General features: G+C 34.9%; 1 protein-coding gene across 2 annotated transcripts in view; it reads left to right on the plus strand.

The window, feature by feature from the left end:
• Positions 1-21,706, plus strand: part of LOC121381963 — a 50,932-nt gene that overhangs the window by 1,175 nt on the left and 28,051 nt on the right. For both annotated transcript variants that reach the window (XM_041511398.1, XM_041511399.1), the window contains exons 4-7: positions 6,471-6,654; positions 10,116-10,252; positions 12,049-12,234; positions 13,781-15,524. In XM_041511398.1, the coding sequence (XP_041367332.1) occupies positions 6,471-6,654; positions 10,116-10,252; positions 12,049-12,234; positions 13,781-15,524 (2,251 nt within the window). The remainder of the gene's footprint in view (positions 1-6,470; positions 6,655-10,115; positions 10,253-12,048; positions 12,235-13,780; positions 15,525-21,706) is intronic.

Below are 21,706 nucleotides of genomic sequence, written 5' to 3' on the forward strand. Positions count from 1 at the left end.
ATGCAATTGCAATCGAGGGGGGGGGGGGGGTGCTGGCCAGAAAGAAAATGGGTTAGGGTTAAGAAAGTACAATAATGATAAGAGTCATTAATTTTGTCAAAAGGTCAGCTTAGAAAAATAACATTTGCAAAATGCATTAAATAGCCCCATACCCATTTTACCCTCTGGCAGAAACCCTGACTGGTTATATTTATATATGTGTGCATTTAAAAATATATGTAATTAATAAACATGTTTCTATCATGCATGCTATATGTTTATATGATTTTTTTTTTTTTATCAAGGGAAGTAACCCAACATTGAATTAGTGTATTTGAAATTATTCCCCATGTTACATTAAGTTTTTTTCTTATTGTTAGCCAGATATGTTATGAGTTATTATAATTTTGCTGATTTTGTCTGTGTTTCTTTTGGATATGAGCGGGACGTAGCTCAGTGGTAAAGCGTTCACTTGATGCGTGGTCAGTCTAAAGGATCGATCCCCATCGGTGGGACCATTGGGCTGTTTTTTGTTCCAGTCAGTGCACCACAGCTGGTATATCAAAGGCTGTGGTATGTGCTGTCCTGTGTAGGATCGTGCATATAAAAGATCCATGCTACTAATGGGAAAAAAATGTGTGTTTCCTTTCTAAGACTATATGTCAAAATTACCAACTGTTTGACATACAATAGCCGATGATTAATTTAATAAATCGGCGTACTAGTGGTGTCAAGCTTCATGGCGATTTATCCGTTATGACCCTTGAACTTAGGAGATACGAAAGAAAAAAATTCCTGACCTTTTTTGTGCAATACCTCAACTCTTGAGGCTCAAGATATCGAGCTGAAAATTTGTGTACATAGCATTATTGTGACAAGTTGGGTCTTCAAAAGAAACAAAATGCTAACTCGCAACAGCTCTCTACATTGCGACCGATTTGGTTGCATATTCGGCCATATCTATGTGTCGTATTATGATATGGCGTTCTCCATCTGTCCATCTGTCCATCTGTTAACTTACATACAGATGCATAGTGGACCATCAAACCTCACATGTAGGAACAACTTGGGATGGTGGTGTGTCATGTTCTATTACTAGGTCACTGTGACCTACTTTTTACACAGTGTACTGCACACAATAGTGAATCCTTGTCCACACCATATGTTGCGTACAAATTCATACAGGACCATCAAATCTCACATGTAGGAACAACTTGGGATGGTGGTGTGTCACATGCTATTACTAGGTCACTGTGGCTTATTTTTCACGGTCTACTGCAAATAACAGTAAATACTTGTCCAGACAGAAACTGGCATGAGTGTTAACATTTGCTGGTTGATTTTGATAATAAATTGAACACGGTAAAACATTATTTCATCAAATCAGTTGTTGACTATGTATCAAGTTTATCTATGAAATGACACCAACAAACTTGAAAATGTTTTAATTAATTACACTACACCAATGCTTGATTTATTGTCTGTTACAATCTAGAGTATCAGAAGTGTTTTAGAATAGTAGATGCACACTTAAATTTTCTGAAACAGCCTCAGAAAGTTGTTAATTTGAAATAAAAACACCCCAGGAGTTTCCCCATTGTTTTAACCTTTAGACTACTGGATTAATTTTTGACAAAAACCATGTTGCGTGGGTACAAGTTTAAATTTTTTACTCACATATATTCACTTAAATAATTTATAAATACATAAAATAAAGTTCATATTTGAATTGGTAAGTATTATTTTTGTGGGTTTTTATAAAAAAAAATATGATATTTTAGATCAGTTAATGTAAACTAAAATTAGACAATTTTTTTTAGAAAAAGTTGCATTTACTTACCAGCATTTGTGGCCAGCTGTCCAGTATTTATTTCTATTATTTCCGATAACAGAGGTTTTGTGACCAGAATTTGTTTTTAAAAAAAAACTACGATTCATATCCCAATATTTGGTGATTTTCGTTGTTGGTAAAACGATCAGATTTATTATCAAATTAGCTGTCACAATCAGCTATTGATCCCTGAAAATGACCGCTATGTGCCGCAATTGTTGTCAAGCGAAAATACTTGCCGAAAACCAAAGAAAAACAACACTTAAAAATACAAGAAGCTGGATTGACTTCTGTTTCCTGTTATACAAGTCTTTCCGGTGAAATGGGGGAAATATCAATTGGGGAATGCACTGTATATAGTGTACAGTATGTCGATTGGCATGACGTCGGTCAAGATATCTCGTCTATAGTAGTCAGAAGGTTAATTTGATGAACATGTGGTTGTTAATGGTTCACATGTGTTAAATGAATGTAACTATGTACTAAAGCATAGAACAGTATCTGTGGACTAGGTTTTCATAGAATGAATGCATTCATTATAACACATAGAAATTTGTCAGTTAGAGGTCAATATTTCATAAATATGGTATATCAAGCCCGTAGCCAGCATACCGAGTGGGAGGGTATGACTAGGTATTTCCTGGGGCCTTTTGGATATGAAGTTGCTTGAGGGCGTGAAGCGCCCAAACTTTGTATGGGGTTCCAGGGGCATGCCTCCCCGGAAAATTTTAACTCTGCAGGCCTTTTAGAATACGGTGGCCCGATGCCCGAGGCCAGTGTTTTTTTGATTCGGGCCAGTGAAAGTTACTTTGTGCCATCTCGATGGCAAGTGATAAAAAAAAATCTGCCAACGATCATACAAAAAACAAAAGAAACATCTACAAGTCGCTTCTTTCGATTTGCTATCACATGCAATATTTCACTAACAAATAGTTGGCCACCAGTAATCTCTGACCCATCCATGACATCAATATTAAAGTTATAAAGTGTAAACATTGGAAAAACAAAAGTTCATTGTTTTGCCGCCATTTTGTTTTTGACACTGGAATCCAAAGATTTGTTACTCTAATACTAATAATATGGCCTCAGATTACAGTTATCTTCCCATTTGGTTGTCCAAAATCTGGAAATATGACGGCGCAAGTAGTCTGCTGTTTGACTGTGATTATTTCATGGCAGACAGCTATGAAGTGGCAACTGTTTGACTGAAGTGACAGGGGATAGCATGTAGTTTGTAAACATATGTAACTTGTTGACATTGAAAACTTGTTTGTGGTAATTCCGGCCCATACAAAAGTAGTGCTTTTTGTGTAAAATGGGTGTACTCCGGCCTGGTTTAGAGGGTGTGTCTGTTTAAACCAATATGCTGGGAGAAAGAGCTGGACAACAGGGGTTGTCCTTTTCAGGGTGTGTGTCCCCCATGCAGGCAAAGGTACATACAAAACTTCATGGGCCTGCTGATATTAATAAAAATGTTATAGCCACTAAGGCTATATAGAAACATAGCGAAATTAATTGTGGTCTGAGGCCGTATCCAAGCCCAAGTATGAACTAAAAACCAATGTCTATTTTTACCACCACACTGGGTCCGCAGTTAATGCTAATTAAGCAAATACCATATTCTGATTGGCTAAGAACAATGACCTTAGATTGACAATTTTTTGTTGTGTAAGCTGGCTGCCTGTGTCAGAAACGTGTGTATAGCTATTGAGTTTGTTGTTAATTGATGTTGTTTTAAGTCTTCTCAGCATTAAATTTTGGATGTAAATAAACAGCACTGGTAAGTAATTGTAACATAAAAGGTGTCTTTGTGATAATTAGATACTAGTAAAAAAACCACAATTTAATTAATAAACAATTATTATTTATTAATAACATATGGAACACTAATTAATAGATATGCTACTGAACGTTTTTTGTTTTCTTCCTAGTTCATTTAATTATTATTATTTATTTTAATTATTATCATTTTTTTTCTCTCAACAAAACTGGCCCCTTGTCTGGGAATAAGCCCACCCCATTCTAAGCTCACAATGAGTTGTCTTGGTCCCCTGGGCTTATTTCCGGTCAAATACGGTATTATTACATGCATTCCCAAGGGAAATAAGCCTAAAAGGGGGGGGGCGGGGGGGGGGGGGGGGGAGAGAGCCTTAAACTGCAATACATGTACACTTTAACCTAATAAAGGTTCTTAATTGTTTCATTTCTCTCTTTGTTTTTTGAGGGGTGGGTGGGTGGGGGATGAGTTCCCATTCATACGTAAATAAATAATGCTGTTAATTGTTGTAATATCTCGGTAACATGGATTATTTTTTATAACTTAGGTGGTTTTAGTGGAAACAATTTGTTTGAAATTTTAATAGGTACGGTAACTTTATTCTAAACTGATGAAAATTATTTGCATATTTTTTCTAAACAAACCATAAAGCATGCCCATTGAGCCTATCTGTTGTATAAATTTACAAATTGACTAAACATGATCTCAGTATGAAAAATGGGCAAGTGAATTTTTCACCATGGCCAGTGAATTTTCAAATCCACTGGCCCTATGGCAAGTGAATTTTAAAAATATTCTAGATCCCCTGCTCTCTGAAAGCCTAAAACGCATTTTCCTGGCATCTGGAACTTAAAAGTTTATATTTTAAAACAAAACGATTTTTCGACTATTTTATAGATTGTATTTTGTTATTAATGTTATTTATAAATATAAAAAAAAAATAATATAAAAAAAATCCCAGATAATGAAATTCTAGCACACAACAGGAGGTAAAGGTATTGACACAAGGTAAATGTTAAATATTTTCGGCAATTGCTTATTATAATCTTAGTGACAGAAAAGGTATGTGTACCTCAGAACTATGATCAGTTCCTTTAATAATGTACATATTTATGAAAAACAAAACGCATTACGTTCATAAAAATTGTATCATCACCAATTACCACCAACACATGCAGCCATTTTTGTCACTGATGCGTCATATCATCAAAAATGGCATCTACATGTTGCCCATAAAACATTTTGAAATACTTAAAGAAATCAACATTTTCTAATTGGCCTTGATCCTACGGGACATTTGCAAATTCAAGAGCACCAAAACCAAACCCTCGTAAGTCCAATATTCCATTACCGACCAGGGTCGGGGTTGCTTAGTTTGATCTTCGAGTACTCAAGTCCAATATTCCATTACCGACCCTGGTCGGGTTGCTTAGTTTGATCTTTGAGTACTCGAGTCCAATATTCCATTACCGACCCTGGTCGGGTTGCTTAGTTTGATCTTCGAGTACTCGAGTCCAATATTCCATTACCGACCCTGGTCGGGGTTGCTTAGTTTGATCTTCGAGTACTCGAGTCCAATATTCCATTACTGAGCCTGGTCGGGTTGCTTAGTTTGATCTTCGAGTACTCGAGTCCAATATTCCATTACCGACCCTGGTCGGGGTTGCTTAGTTTGATCTTCGAGTACTCGAGTCCAATATTCCATTACCGAGCCTGGTCGGGTTGCTTAGTTTGATCTTCGAGTACTCGAGTCCAATATTCCATTACCGAGCCTGGTCGGGTTGCTTAGTTTGATCTTCGAGTACTCGAGTCCAATATTCCATTACCGACCCTGGTCGGGTTGCTTAGTTTGATCTTCGAGTACTCTAGTCCAATATTTTAGACTCGTGGAGGCCCTACCCTACGAGGTCATCAACATAGCCGAAAGTACAATTAAATATGTTTGCTTTATTGACCAATTTGCCATAAATCGTCAATATGGGTATGGCTTCTACAAAAATCTGAGAGTCAACTGTTTTATTTCCATTGATTATTGTTCAGTGTGGTCAGTAGTATATGTGTACCAAATTTCAGGAACATTCAGTGTCTACTCATAATCAATGGGAATTATCCTTAATGGGTTACTAACTAAATTGAAGTTAAATTGCATGGCAAAGGTTTTTTTATTTGCTTTTGTGGACTACAGAGGAATATTACACTCTGGTTCTGTTATGTTTTGTAGAAAACATGTTGGGCTATAATTCTGACCAATTATTATTTCATGGTCAAATGGCAACACGGTCATAGTGAAGGTAAAAAAGTCTTCACACTTTAACTTACCACTACATAAAAAATAATGGCAGATTTGAAATTCTTCAGCAATTTCCATTCAAGAGATGCCATTCCCATCAAGATTAGACCAGTGGTTACTTATTTATGGACATTCAAATATAGGGCCACCCAAAACGCTGGTCAGATTGAGCTCATCTTTGATAAAAATTAAGCTTTATCATCCAAAACCACCCTAGAAAAAAAATTCCAGACAAATCTGAGGGGGTGAGGTTACAAATTCCTCTTTTTTGGGGTGGTTTGACAGAATGATCCGTCACAGTAATACAAATCAGTAAATCAAATAATTTGTCTATATTTACAACAGGTGTATCATGTACCTCACCGATACTCTTGTTATGGGCCTTGAATTTAGGAGATACAAAAAATTGTTGGGTCCAGTAGGGGATATGTATTGCTTTAGCAGTACTCTCAGAATGCATGTTTTTAAAATAATTCATCTCTTTATTTGTCCATTATTGTTTGTTAATCTGAATATTGCATTGATTTAAAAAGAAAAATATTTTAATATGTTATTTGTTGAATATTGAATGCACAGTGAACTATCTGTTGTAGATCTTACAATTTTGAACTGTATCTCAAAGACATCTTGAAGCAGCGATGGGAAGTAGGCCTGCAGAAGGTCAACCCAATGGAGGATTGCGAATTCCTTGCCTTGCCGATCAGAACGAAGGTCGAAATACTTCATGCTCTCTGTGACTTCAGGCTCGATGCTGATGATGCTGTTGAATTCCTCAAAGTAGGATATTGCATTTTAACCACTTCAAATGAAAATTAATGTTCATGATAAAAGTCATAATGCAGATTAATACCTGTTTGAAGCACACACATTATTATATCTGAAATTTCATAGGTTGTAGTCGTGGTACAGCTACTTAAATCCATCCATAAAAATATTAAGTTTTTTAAAAATATATTGTTTAAAGGCACTCGGTCATAGATGATTGACCTAATTAATAACCCAACAAAATATCTGAAAATATATACGCTTGATTTGTACCTAAAAGTACTTTATTGAACCATCTACATAACCACCATATTCCACTTATTATTGATATTTTGTAAAAATTATTGAATTATGTTGACAGACTATAATTCAGCAAAAAATAATGGCTATTTGGAGGGCAGAGGTGTGACGTATTATTTTTTTAATCACACGACGGGCATCCCCCAAATAACCGCAGTATCAAAATGATTTACCAAGCTTGTGTTACAAGAACGTTTGACCGTCCACAGAGGTAAATCGAAACAAAAACAATGAAAATAAGTTATTAAAAATTAATAAAAACATGTACTGAATGATAATAAGCTTATGCATTAATTTATTTTAGTAACAGAAGCATTTTAAACGACGTCAATCCCAACTAGTTAGACCTTTCCATGTATAGGTAAATTTATCGTTTGTTTTACATGGAAATTTCTAAACATCTGGATGACAAACACCTTCATTTTCCATCTTGTCAAATTCATTATTATGAAAAATATGCCATAACCCCATGGGTAATTACAGCTGGCTTAGGATAGGAATTCTTACATTTTTAAAGAATGCTGTTTATATATGAAGTAGCTATATATACGACGGCCGTGTGTATATAGCCTCCGCTGGTGAGGGATGGCTATATACACAGCAAAAATTTATATAGGTGTAAATAAGTATTTGATTGATCCACATTACCAAACCATCTGGAACAGGAGGAATACACACTAAGTATGAATAGTGCATGGTCTGAACAGGAGAGGGGTGTGTGTATATGAATCTAGCGGACCCTTTCCATAGATGCCTACCATACGAATAGTGTAATATTACCCCTGCAGTAGTCAGAAAAGATTAAAAATAATAATAAAATAAAATAATAATATTAACTAAATAAAGCTTGAACATAATAATTTTTCACTGATTGCAGTAAATATGACTAAAAGGTTATTTTGCTTTATGTAGTCCTATTTCAAATGCACAAAAATTGCAAGGGCCAATGAAACTCAAAATTATTTTTCTATCAGTAATGTTAAGTCCTCGTCTACAAATATGTAATGTTTCTGTAACAACCACCCCCCACTGTGACATGATTTTACCAACATAATAATAATAATAATAATAATAATAATACTAGAGTGAAACCTCTCTAAACCGGAATTCCCTCAAAAGCGGATGTTTTTCATGGTCCCTATTTAAATATCTGCAGAAGAGAACCTCTATAAACCAGATACCTCTTAAAACCAGACGTTTTACTTGGTCCTGAGCGTGTCTGGTTTAGAGGAGTTTCACTGTACTACCTTTTAGGGGTGAAGAGAGCTGTTTTATTTGTTGTTTTGGTTATAAAAATGGAAGATTAATGTGTGTGTGCACACACAAACGGCAGACTGAACTTGCTGCTGCATGTACAACTGGATTTAACGGGTAAATTATAATTAAAAAACAATCTTTGGATGGCAAAATATGCTACAGTACACTGTTTTTTACGCTATACATTAAACTGAATGACCACTGTGAATTGGTCAAAATAATTAGTAAACATTTAGTGAAAAACTACTGGTTGGTCGTAGGCCACATTGGCGACGCAGGAAAACGTGTTACCCGTTTTCGAACCGAGCACAGACCTGAAGCACCATTGTGCCATTATTGTTACGAATAAGCATAATTTATAACTATGATTCAGTAACAGTACTAACGGTTTAGCAAGTTTCGAAGAATGGTGGCAATCTCACGAACTGTATTATATATAACAGGCCAGCTAAATTCCATGCTCCGTAAAACAACCAAGAAAACAAACAAACCACAACACCCCCCCCCCCCCCCCCCCCCCCAAAAAAAAAAAACACATTTAAAAATTATAACTGTCTGCTTCAGCAATTATTTCTCCCTGATAATTTTCAGGAGAAGTGTGTCTCAACACCCCCCACCCACTATAAACTTTGCTTGCCTCAGTCTAGACCCCCTTGATAAAATCCCTGCATACATGCTTGCAGTGGTCCTGTGTACAGTAGCTCCATATAAAAAAAAAATCCAAACAAACAAATTATGATAAAAAAATGTGTGAGTTCATGGTTTGGAAGTTTATTCTTTTATTTTAGCTTATTCGTTGTTATTTATCATGAAATAATATATTTTTTATTATTTGCCATATATATAGCTGGTGGTCGTTTATATGAAATTCAAGGGTACACGGTTTTGCTGTACGTTTTATCACTTTTCATGAAAAAATTTCAAAAATTTTTAAAATTAAGCATGTCATGGAATTCTCTCGATCATGGTTCAGTTAAAATGTTTTGGATGATACAATAGTGAGGTTTGGTTTTCCAAATGAATGTAATTTTCATTTATAATCCATATTTAGAAAATTAAGGCTCACTAATTCCGTGACTGAGTGCCTTTAACATGTATATTTATAGGAATTTCATGTTAATTTTTGGAACTAATGATATTTATAATTGCTGTTGTACATAGATTCAAAAAAAATTGATTCCATTTTTTTTTTATGAGTATCAAGGTCATTTTGAGATCACCAAAGGTCACCACTATATATCTGTTCTGGGCACTAAGTGAAATAATCTCTTTAAAATATTGGCATGTGGCATATTAAAGGAAAGGACACCAAGTAAACTACATTAAGACATGAATACATGTTTGTTTTGTTGTTACGGGTAGAAATAGAAATTTGAAATGGGGGGAGGTGAAATTTTTTAGAGTGCTAACTATTAAATATTATGTCACATTTGTTAATATCCACCACATGTTTGCACAAGTAAGTATGCAGAGAGGTGTGCACCATCTCACTGTAAAATGTGTAGTAGATCTTTCAGACTACTAATTGGGGGCCATCCATAAAGTATTTATGCACAAAATCAGGGATTGTTTCACCACCCCTCCGCGATTACACTTTTTATACATTTCGCATGTAGAGATTTAAATTTATCTTCCTCGCTGAGAAGTATATCGTCAAAACTAGAAGAATAGATTTTACACATAAAAAGAATTAATTTTGGCATATGTACTGTCAGTGAACCCAGCGAAAATAGTGCTTAAAAGTCCTGGGAAATGAAAATATTTTTAAATGTATGAACCCTGGGATCACATAAAAGGTTTTTCTAGTTGCCATGATAATCCACCAGATGAACAATCCCTTGTGCATATGTTTCAGGATTGATTAACGTTGGTGTACGGTTGACAAAGATAGTTCTATTTTTGTTTCTCATTTGTAGGGATTGGAAGGTGACAATCTACGAGTGGAGCCACTTGGTATTGACTCTCGAGGCGCCACCTACTGGTATTTTTATGGGACTAGATTATACATGGAAGACCTGGACCCACCTGAAGAACCACCACCTAGAAACAAACGGTTTGTTTTGTTAAATAATATATTAGTATTGCACTTAGTACGTCAGTTTTGGTAAGGTAATGCCAAGGTGTTGTAGGGCTTCTTGAATATGGTGGCCTGAGACCACCAAATAATTACTTTGGCCATGCTTATAGTCAGAGGGAAAACAAAAAAAACCCTACAATTTTATACATATTCAGATCTTATATTTGACTAAACATATTTGACCACAAGACTAAACTATTCTGAGGCCAATCTGTAATATTAATCTGCCATATATCGCCATGTATTAGCTGACTTGTCAAGCCTCTAAATACCATCATCTGGCCATAGGTTGGCAAATACGTAGTCAACAAAAAATGTGTAAGAAAATACAAAAGAAAGAAATGTTTTATTTAACGACGCACTCAACACATTTTATTTACGGTTATATGGCGTCAGACATATGGCTAAGGACCACACAGATTTAGAGAGGAAACCCGCTGTCGCCACATAGGCTACTCTTTTTACGACAGGCAGCAAGGGGTCTTTTATTTGCTCTTCCCACAGGCAGGATAGCACAAACCATGGCCTTTGTTGAACCAGTTATGGATCATTGGTCGGTGCAAGTGTTTTACACCTACCCATTGAGCCTTGCGGAGCACTCACTCAGGGTTTGGAGTCGGTATCTGGATTAAAAACCCCATGCCTCGACTGGGATCCGAACCCAGTACCTACCAGCCTGTAGACCGATGGCTAACCACGACGCCACCGAGGCCGGTTGTAAGAAAATACAAATTAATTTTGACGTGTAGGAAAATACGACACTAATGAAAATTTGTTGGTCATTGTAGGCTTCTAAACCGTACTGTTGTGTTATTTAACCAGTATTTTTAACAGCCTCTATTAAGTCCCATACCAGTGTTCTTTTGTTTGGTTTAATACAGACAATAAAAGTTCTATTTTATTTGAGAAATGAAAACAAATTTATATTATTTTTATCATGCAAAAGCCACTGAGAAGTAGTACCAGTATTTGGTGCCAAATTTGTCAATCAGAACGGTCATTAAATCTTTTATGACTGCTGATATTTTGTCCCCATTTGCAGATTTAATTGGTCAGAATTGATGATTTTTACTCACCATCATTGTTTATTCTGCAGTGAATAGAAATTACATTTTATTAGAAATATTATGACTTTAAAAAAATGGAAGTAGGTAGTGCAATTATCTATTGTGGGTGTTAAATAATATTTACACTGCCGTATAAAAGTGAAACTACATTTATCAGCCAGCGATGTCCATGCGATCAATTCATTCGAGAAAGATAAAAATAAAAGAACAGAACAATGTCATCCCACATTAGAAAATTTTCTCTTTTTTAAAAATCTTTATTAGCTGTCTTTAAATATTTATTAAAATAGTTTTTGTACACTGTACTTTGATCGGTTCACCAAAACAAATGCCTGCTATAATTGACTGTTGCACGAGACCAACATTATATCGATATACCTACATTTTTATCCATTACAACTATATAAACGTTGAGTCGGCTTATACATCATACCAACCTTTTTGTATCAGATATTGAGGGGTTGGCCTATCCACAGAGTCGGCTAATACACAGCAATATATGGTACCTACTGATATAATTTTGTTAATATAAGTTAAACAAAAATCATAATAAAGATAAAACGTTACAAGTTAAAATATATTTAAATAATTGTAATTGTCACCAGTATATGGATGCATATCACCTTTCTATTTTGCTAACCTTTTAATGAATTGATTGTTTTTATTGTTTTATCAAAAAAAAATTGATTTATTTTGTGAAAATAGAAAAAAGAAGAAAGAAAAACTTGTTGAAGAAATGGTTGAGAAAAAGAAGAAACGAAAAAGAGAGAAAAAGAATGTAGAACAGGATAGACAGGCCAATAAACATGACCGCAGACAAAGACGCAGTACCAGATTATCAAATCCAGAGCCCAATAAATTAATGACTGATGCAGAACCAAATATGCCTGAGTGAGTATATAATATTTTAAACTTGGAACTGATCAGTCATTCTACTTTAATTTTATTTATAAATTTCCCTTTAATTAATGATTGTTTTCTCCAAACATATTTCATTACTATAAAACAACCCCACGACAACTCTTAAGTGAGCTGGAGAGGAAAATACACATAATTACAGGGTATCACAGCTGGATAGACTTGTTTACATGTCAAATCTCACTGAAGAAAAAAAAAGACAATTGATAATCAAATTAGCACCATACTGAACTTAAAAAATAGTCATTCTTATCCAGACCTTTCCCCAGGACTTTAAAACTATTGTATGGATTCTCATCACTCAGAAATTTTTTTTTGTTGGTATCTGATCGTCGTCAGTGTAATGCCACGCCTCCCAGAAAATGGACTCCTTCGAACGATGGGTATGATTGAGGTTAGAACGGCACAAACGCTGTTGCTAGTAATTTTGGTGTTCATCAGAACACTATGCAATATCTGCAGAGATGTTCTCGACAGTTTAGGGGTACTAGGGATCTTCCATGTTTAGGGAGTCGACATGTGACGCCACGTCAGCAAATCGTCAGTATTAAGCGGGTGCACATATGGAATCATTTGGAAATGATATGTTTAACATCTCTAAGTTAAGGCCAATTAGTGGAAGAACTGAACGCCGATTCGGTGATAACAAAGTATGACTATGACCGTACATCAGTACGTTGTTCTGTTACATCATCACCGACGGCGCACCAAGCATTGTGTAGACAGTACTTCAGGTTCAGAAGGCAGGAGAGGATCACCATACTTTTAACAGATAAATAGTACATCTATGTAAATCACAATATTTTTAAATTTTAAAAATGTAAGTCCTGAAATTTTAATGATGCACAGGAACTTTTTTTCTGTGAGTATATATTTCAGTACCATTGTCTGATTAATTGTGTTGTAAAGTTTTGTTCTAAATCATTACATTCGTAAGAATTAATCCGATTAGATTTTTGGGTTAATTAAACCACTGTTTACCTGTTTACTGTCGCAGACTTTGAGTCATAAATGGAGAACAGTGTGTGTTTTTACAATGGCATGCATAGTTTGTACAGAATTTGTCAAATCCTTTTGAAATAAAAAATGAACATATTCTTCAATTAATCTTTATTTGTAGACGAAGACTAGTGAGACTTAGCTAATTAGTCCCCTATCGATCCAGCTGGATGTACCCATGTTTCATAGAGTTATGGTCCCTTGAACTTAGGAAATAATAACATTTGTTGGGCCTCGTAAGGGACAGGTATTGCTTTAGATTTCATGATGACATTAGGTCATGAAAAATTATGGAAAATATTAATTTGTTGATAATTAATTTTTACCCATTTAAAATAATACAAAAAGATATCAAAATTGTGCTTTTATATTGATGTATAAAAATCCTTGGAAATCTGGTAGAAAGTTATGGAATATGTTGAGATGCACCAGCTAATTAGAGTTATGAACTAATTTGCATAATGAACTAAGTAATTTTTGGTGAAAAAACATTACATTGGCTTTTTTACTCCTATTTTAGTAAAAGACCTAAACGGAAGAAGGTAAAGAAGCAAAAGGAGCAAATAAATGATTCATCTGATGAAGACGATATTCCTCTAGCTTCTTTAATTAAACCTGTTCAGAACATTCCACAAGCCGAATGTCACAACTTACAAGAAACACAAGAAGGTGATATCACATCTAATGAAATAGATAAAGCATATGCTGGTTCGGAAGTTGGTGAAAAGTTGGATGAATCTGCAGCTCAAGATGTAGAAACATCGGTGAATACTTCAAATGATGCAAATGATATGGAAGTGTCCGAAGCAGAAGACGACACTTCACCCAGTATTAATGATTCTGTCAGTCCTTCAGTGATTAATGATAATGATCCTGTAAGTCCTCTGACCACAAATACTAATGCAAGCAGTAATCCATCAAGTCCTTTAACCACCACTAACAGCTTGGATGACTCTGCAGCCAATGTTAAAGTGAATGCTGATCCTTCAAGTCCTCGTACTACGCAGAATGATACCGACTGTCTGAACACCACTTTGACCAGTGTTACGGATTCTACTGATCCTGCAACTCCCTCCATCATCTACACCGATTTGAACAGTTTGGATAGCTCTTCAGTTGGTGGTGTCAATTCTAACAATCCTGCCAGCCCCCTGACCACAGACACTGGTTTTAACAGTTTGGATAGCACTTCAGCCAGTATTACAGATTCAAACAGTGCTTCAAGTCCTCTGACCTCAAACAGTGAATCTAAAAGCTTGGACAGCACTTCAGCCAGTGCTACCAATTCTAAGAATTCTACACGCACCGGTTCAGAAAATAATTTAACAGCTCTAAATGAGGTTAATAATTTTTCAGTTGAAACATCTAGTAGTATTGAGGAAGAAAAGATGGATTTAGAGGTGACCAAAGAAGACCAAACCAAATGTACTATTACAGAAAAGCCAGAAAGCGATGTCGACAACAGTAACAAAATGGACACATGTGAACTTGAGAAAGACATGAACAGTGATGCTACCAATGAAAAAATTGTGAATATTCAAGAAAATGATTTGACAACAGAAAATATGTTGGGTTTAGATGGCGGTGAAACAATACCTGAAGATGGCAAAGAAAATGATGAAACTACAAGTGAAGACATTGAAGTAAAGGATGAAACTAATCCTGACGATTGTAAAGTAAAGGAGAAAATAAATCCTGAAGATAGTAAAATAAAGGATGAAACTGATCCTGAAGATGGTAAAGCAAAGAATGAAACTGATCTTGAAGATGGTAAAGTAAAGGATGAAACCAATCCTGAAGGTTGTAAAATAAAGGATGAAACTAATCCTGAAGATAGTAAAGTAAAGGATGAAACTGATTTTGAAGATGGTAAAGTAAAGGATGAAACTGATCTTGAAGATTGTAAAGTAAAGGATGAAACTGATCCTGAAGATTGGAAATTAAAGAATGAAACCAATCCTGAAGATTCTAAAGTAAAGGATGAAGCTAATTCTGAAGATAGTAAAGTAAAGGATGAAACTGTAGATGAGAAATATGCAGCCACTGATGTTTCACCAAAACCAATTCCCACTCCACCAAAGATCTCTGTTTACAAGGACGATATTTCCATCACAACCCGATGGCATGTGGTATGCAGCACACTGGAAGATTGGCAGAAACTGGCTGATAGTTTTAAAGATGCTACTATACGATGTGACAAAATTCTTTTCAAGACATTGTCTGAAGATTTTCTGCCAGAAATTCCTCGCATTGTTGAGGAACAGGTATGTGTATATGTAGTTAAATTTGTTGAAAAATTAAGTAAAACTAGCTGGTCAGTATGTATTGAAATTTCAGATTCATTATCAGTATTTTGAAAGTGATTTACTTCTGTACTTGTATGGTATTCAGTATAGATACGATACCAATATCAGTTAGTATTTTCTTCATACTCTGCTTTGAATGCATGCCTGAGGTAAGTCTCGCCAGCTAATTTCATCTAAATAAAATTAAATTCCATACACAAGACCATCATCTTTCTCTTCTTTTCAGCCATTTGTGTTAATCAGATATATTGTTAGTGTTTTTACTAAATGGCGGATAACATTTTTCAACACCGAAATTTCAGTATTAAAAAATTTGCTTAGTATCCATGTTCTCGCTGCTCCATTTAAGAGGGGCGCCCTGCCCCGCTATTACATTTTGCCACCCTCCTTTCACGTTCTCCACCCTCCTTTATTTTTCTGCGCCCCTCTTTATTTTCCAACACCTATCTCCGCTATTTCCAAATGCACACTTTTTTCCACACATGAAAAAACAACGATCAGTCTGTACACTGGACATCAAAGGAAACAAACCACATAACGTGTTGTGTACGAAAAAACAATTGATGAAAAATTTACGACAGTTATCGTAACGTAATTTAACAGTATTGTATAACAGTCTCTATTTTGTCCCATACCTGTATCCATTTGCATGTTTAATACACACAATAAAAGTTATATTTTATTTGAGCAAAGAAAGCATTAAAAAAAATTATGGATTTGACAATCTCTGATTGAAAACCCCCCTACTTATTTGGCGCCAAATTTGTCACGTGATCAGAACGATCATTCTGTCTTGTTTCCACTAACTATTGTCTGATATTTTGTCCTCAATTGCAGATATAATTGGTTGTAACTGCTGATTTTTACTTTCTGTCATTCTGTTTATTCAGCAGTTCTTTATAAAATATTGTAAACTTTTGATTTTTGGGGGGATATCACCACTTACAAAAACAATGGAAGTGATAATGTTTATCATTAAAATCATTTATCTTGGGTGCCAAATAATATATACACTGCCTTTACAAAAACGAAACTACTTTTTACCAGCTGGCGATAATATTTTATCACAGCGATAGATTCATTCGATGAAGATGGAAATAACAAACAAAAAATTATCCGACATTAGGGGGTCACTTTACAAACATCTTTATTGTTTTTCGTATATCTTGAAATCTTTATTAAAATAATAATATTAAAACTTTGATCTGTTCAGCAAAACCGGAACTTCCCGTGAAGGTTAGACCGATAACATCTCCGGTTCAATTAAATAAACGAGAGTGCTTGTATTTTGTATGAACATTTTTGCACTTTTATGTAGGCAAAACAAGGAGTATGTCTTTCCACTATGTCTACCAACACACAACAATATGGTAACCAAGCTGCTCCCCCCCCCCCCCCCCCCCCCCCCTTTTTTTTTTTTTTTTTTTTTTGAAGGGTGTGTTGCCGCGCAGCCACCCTCCTTTAATTTTCACCTAGCAAGAACACTGCGGTATGGTAAATTGATATTGACATGATACCGACACTGAACGGTTTTTACAGCTCTACTTCATAGTTTGCTATAAAAATGGGCATTCTCTACAGTCATGCAAACACCAATGTTCCAGATAACATATCTTGCTAGAACCGTTTTTCTTACATACCCATGTAAGAGATGGCCCATTGTAGATTAATATCGTCTCTAATAGAGGTTGGAGATAATTCTGGAGACATGACTGGTCACCAGAGCCATACCTACCATCCAATAAAATAAGGACAACAGATTTTTCAGTGACATAAGTTAACTGCCACACGAATGCCATAAATATAGTTTAGTTGAAAAACACATTTAAATTTTGTTTTAAATATGGTTTTTAAGAATATGTATGAAATAGAATAATACTACATTTGTGTCTGTTAGATACCATTATTCTTATAATTTGTTGTTTAAAAATATCCAATTCACTTTCACTTAGTAGATACATTTTTTAAACAACTTGTACGATAAATGGTTTCCAGGAGCCACTCGGGTAGGATTCTCTGTGACCAGTTAACCAAGTACAGGTTTCTTTACAGTGCAGAGTTACTTCCCTTCTAGTTCTGAGGAGGTTTAGTTCCTTGCTGAATAAGTTTACAGTGATAATCTATTTACATTGAAATAGACCACAGTTGAGAAACACAGTTTATTAAATCCACAAATAACACAGATAGTATTTACATGAGTACTTAGGATTTTTGTTTTAATCTATCTTTTTAAAAAATCGTTTATATGTTTTAATTTAGAGTAAATTATACCTCTAAAATGTAGACTTGCAGTAGTAAAGAGATTTAAGCTTCCCAGATCTAATTAATTATCAATTGATCATTGATTAATAGTGATAACAGGTGCAAACTGATACATGCAAAAGTAGTTTTTGACATAAATCACCAGTTGATTTTATCTTTGACAATTTAATATTGATTTAACCAGATTAAAATTATGACTTGAGAAGCACCTTTCCTTATATCACTGCCTTTGTTTACACTGTGCATACAGCAGTAGTTGACAGGAGCTGATGTCACTTCCCTTCCGAGCTGGAGTGCTGGTCGTGATGGAAACTAAACAAAATGGCTGCCCCCAGTTTGCAGGAATAATGATGTTTTTTTTATTAATTCTAAAATGATGTGTTTTTCATTTCTTAAACTGTCAGTATGTGTTGATTGTCTGGGTATTCATCTTTTCTACACACTCAGCTCATATTTGACCTGAGTGTTCTTTTAAGCGAGTTGTGACTAAATTCATTGCTTCCAGGGCACAATTCCAAAACCGTTAAGATAATTTCACAAAACATATCTATCTTGTAGTCTCGTAGTGCTTATTACTATAAGGCAGTTTTTATTTCATGGAAACAAATATAACCAGAATGACTAAAAAAAAAAAAAAAAAATGTTTTATTTAACGACACACTGAACACATTTTATTTACGGTCATATGGTGTCAGACATATGGTTTAGGACCACACAGATTTTGAGAGGAAACCCGCTGTCGCCACTACATGGGCTACTCTTTCCGATTAGCAGTAAGGGATCTTTTATTTGCGCTTCCCACAGGCAGGATAGCACAAACCATGGCCTTTGTTGAACCAGATATGGATCACTGGTCAGTGCAAGTGGTTTACCCATTGAGCCTTGCGAAACACTCAGATTTTGGAGTCGGTATCTGGATTAAAAATCCCATGCCTCGACTGGGATCCGAACCCAGTACCTACCAACCTGTAGACCGATGGCCTAACCACAACGCAGAATGACTAAATTCACTGTCTTCAGAGCACCACTCCAAAACCTTTCAAGATAACATCTCAAAGCTTTGAATTTATATCAGTCTTGTGCTTATTGCTATCAGGGTGGTTTTTTGGGGTATTTTTTTTTCTTTTACCATGGAAACCAGACCGTGTACTCAGCTAGAATGATCAAATTTCCTGTATTCAGAGCACAACTTCAAAGCCATTCAAAATAGTGTCACAAAATATTTTTGAGAAAGTATTTGTGCTACACCAGCCAAATGATTGTGTTTTTCATTTTATTAATCGAGGGTGGGGCGGAATTAACAATTGTTGTCTTCCTTTTACTGTTTTAAAACATTTTTACATGGTGCAAAATTGATACTTTGTTTATGTACAATGAAGTCAAACACTTGGTGCCTTTTAATGGTGTTACTCTAATTTTCATTTATTTCAACAAGACACCAATTATTCCACTTGAGTTGGAATTCAGATTAATATTGTGGTCTGTATAATTAGAATGTCATAATATTTTGTTCACCCTAATCGTGTACATTTTAAAATCAATTTTGAAGCTTTTAGGATGTTGAGATTGGAAATATGGAAGTCTTGCCAAATATTTACTTTGAATATTTCTTTTTGTACCCGGTATTTAAGAAAAAACTTTTGTTAGTATTGTTTGAATTCTTATTGTTAGTGGAAGTGAAAACCTGGAAACATCAAGCATTGAAAACAGAAATGGCTCCATTATAAATAAGAGGAAAATATGGTACAAATAAAATAACCAAAAATAAGTATATTTGTCCTTTATTTTATGAAATAAAGCAGAACTTTGGAAGTAATAATTGTTTACCACTTACACTTAAATTTCAGATTTTATTTCTCTCCAATAATAAGGTGGGGGGGGGGGGGGGGTGACTTCATTTGACCAAAACCTATCACTAACTTTGTGGTGTTTTTATGATATTTTTTTTTATCTCAGATTATTCAAAATGTTATATGCATGGACAGTCACAGCAAACAAAAATGTTGATATTCATTCTACTGACCTCAATTTTGTTGAGACAATTAAATTTCTGGTCTAGAGAATGTTGCACTCAAATAATAAACTGGGCTTACATTTTTTCTTGAACTTCATGTAGTTAAACAAAGAAAATATTTACCATAGTAATGAATAAATTTGAGCTGTTTTATTGCTGAAATGGAAAACAAATATAATTTACAAAAACATAGAAAACCACTCTCTTTTTTAAATAGTAAATCATTAGGTGTGCAGTTTTACTTTAATAATGCAGCCAATGAAATATCGACTGATGGCAGGCCTAGCTGTAAATTGCGAAAATGATCGTTTCGTTTGTGCAAATCTAATTTTGCACAACCTATTTTTTGTTGTGTGAAATTTGGAGCACCATTTACTTGGATATAACAGGTTACGCAAAAACGAAATGGGTCACTTGGATTTATTTCTGCATAACCGATAAATGGGCCACACATATTTTCAATTATCAGAGACCTGTGTTGGGCTTTGCAGAGTTTTCACAACATTTTTGTGATTTTATTGAAATCGCTATGATATACAAAACAAACATGAGACAGAGTTAACAGTTCATTTTATTGGCAAATCCAGAAATAACAGAATAACTAATACTTTTACAGCATAACAATATTAAACTTAACATTAACAAATAACTGCATACTATGACAACACATGCCATTTATTCTTTACCATCTCTCAAAACTACACACACACACACACACACACACACACACACACACACACACACACACGTACGTACACATGTTACAGGGTATATTTGAATTGCAATTTGTTGTTTCCTTTGGATCAAAATTGTGCAGACACTTACATGTATTCATTGTTTAAACTGGACAACAATGTGAGATATTTGATTAAAAATATATTGTTAAATTCATTCTTAAATATAATAAAACTCTACATACTGTGACTTCAACAACCGGTTTTTTTTTTTAATTGGATTCACTCCTGTAGTATTTGCCATGAACATCCATATACTCTATAAAATGTTTGATGAACATGGTTTGAAGTAACAGAAACTAAACTTTTCATTTGTTGTATTTTCATCTGACATGTAAATGTCTCTAGAACTTATTAAGTGGCTGTGGTGAACTACATGATGTATTAGCCTAAAATCAAGAATGAAAATTGAATTGATCAAAGTTCATTTTTTCTTTGATCTTAATGCCCTTATGCTGACACTGTTTATGCCTTTCCTATAGTAGTCGAGGAACATCTGGTAATATACTCAGAATAGGTATTAATTTTTTTAAGTTCTTAGAACATTTTATTGCCATTTCATCTTGTGTTCCATCTATATTAAAAGAACAAGTGTGTTTCACTGTATTTAGTAGCATGCTTCATAACAACACAATTGACCAGAAATATGTGAAAGTTGTGTTCTAGTAATTAATATGTACCACAAGTAGACAGGTTAGTATAATGAGTGTGTTCATCAGTATTCCACTGGAACTGGAAGGTTTGTCAGTGACCGTCAGGGCCCCAGTCCTCTGTTGGTAGTAGTTCATCACACTATAAGTATCCAGTTCCACTGTATTGTACATGTATCGTAACCTCTCTTTCAGAGTTTGTCTTTGCATTTTCAGGTTTTTCCAGTAACTTACTTTGTTCTTGTTTTGTGGCAGTTGGTTTGTTATGGCATTGTCGAGTACATGTTTGTTGGTGTTGCCTGGGTGAGAAATATCCCCGTTTTCCTTGTTGAGTATTGCTGCGTTATCATCAGTTTGATTAGTCTTCATTTTGCTGATGTCGGACTGGATAATGCAGAGTCGGTTGACGGTTTTCACCCAGTTGGTGCCGAGTTTATGTTGTACCTTGCGAATGTTCTCCAGTGTGGGACAGTTAGCCAG

The sequence above is a fragment of the Gigantopelta aegis genome, chromosome 9 (assembly GCF_016097555.1).
Source record: "Gigantopelta aegis isolate Gae_Host chromosome 9, Gae_host_genome, whole genome shotgun sequence".
Taxonomy (NCBI): Eukaryota; Metazoa; Mollusca; class Gastropoda; order Neomphalida; family Peltospiridae; genus Gigantopelta; species Gigantopelta aegis.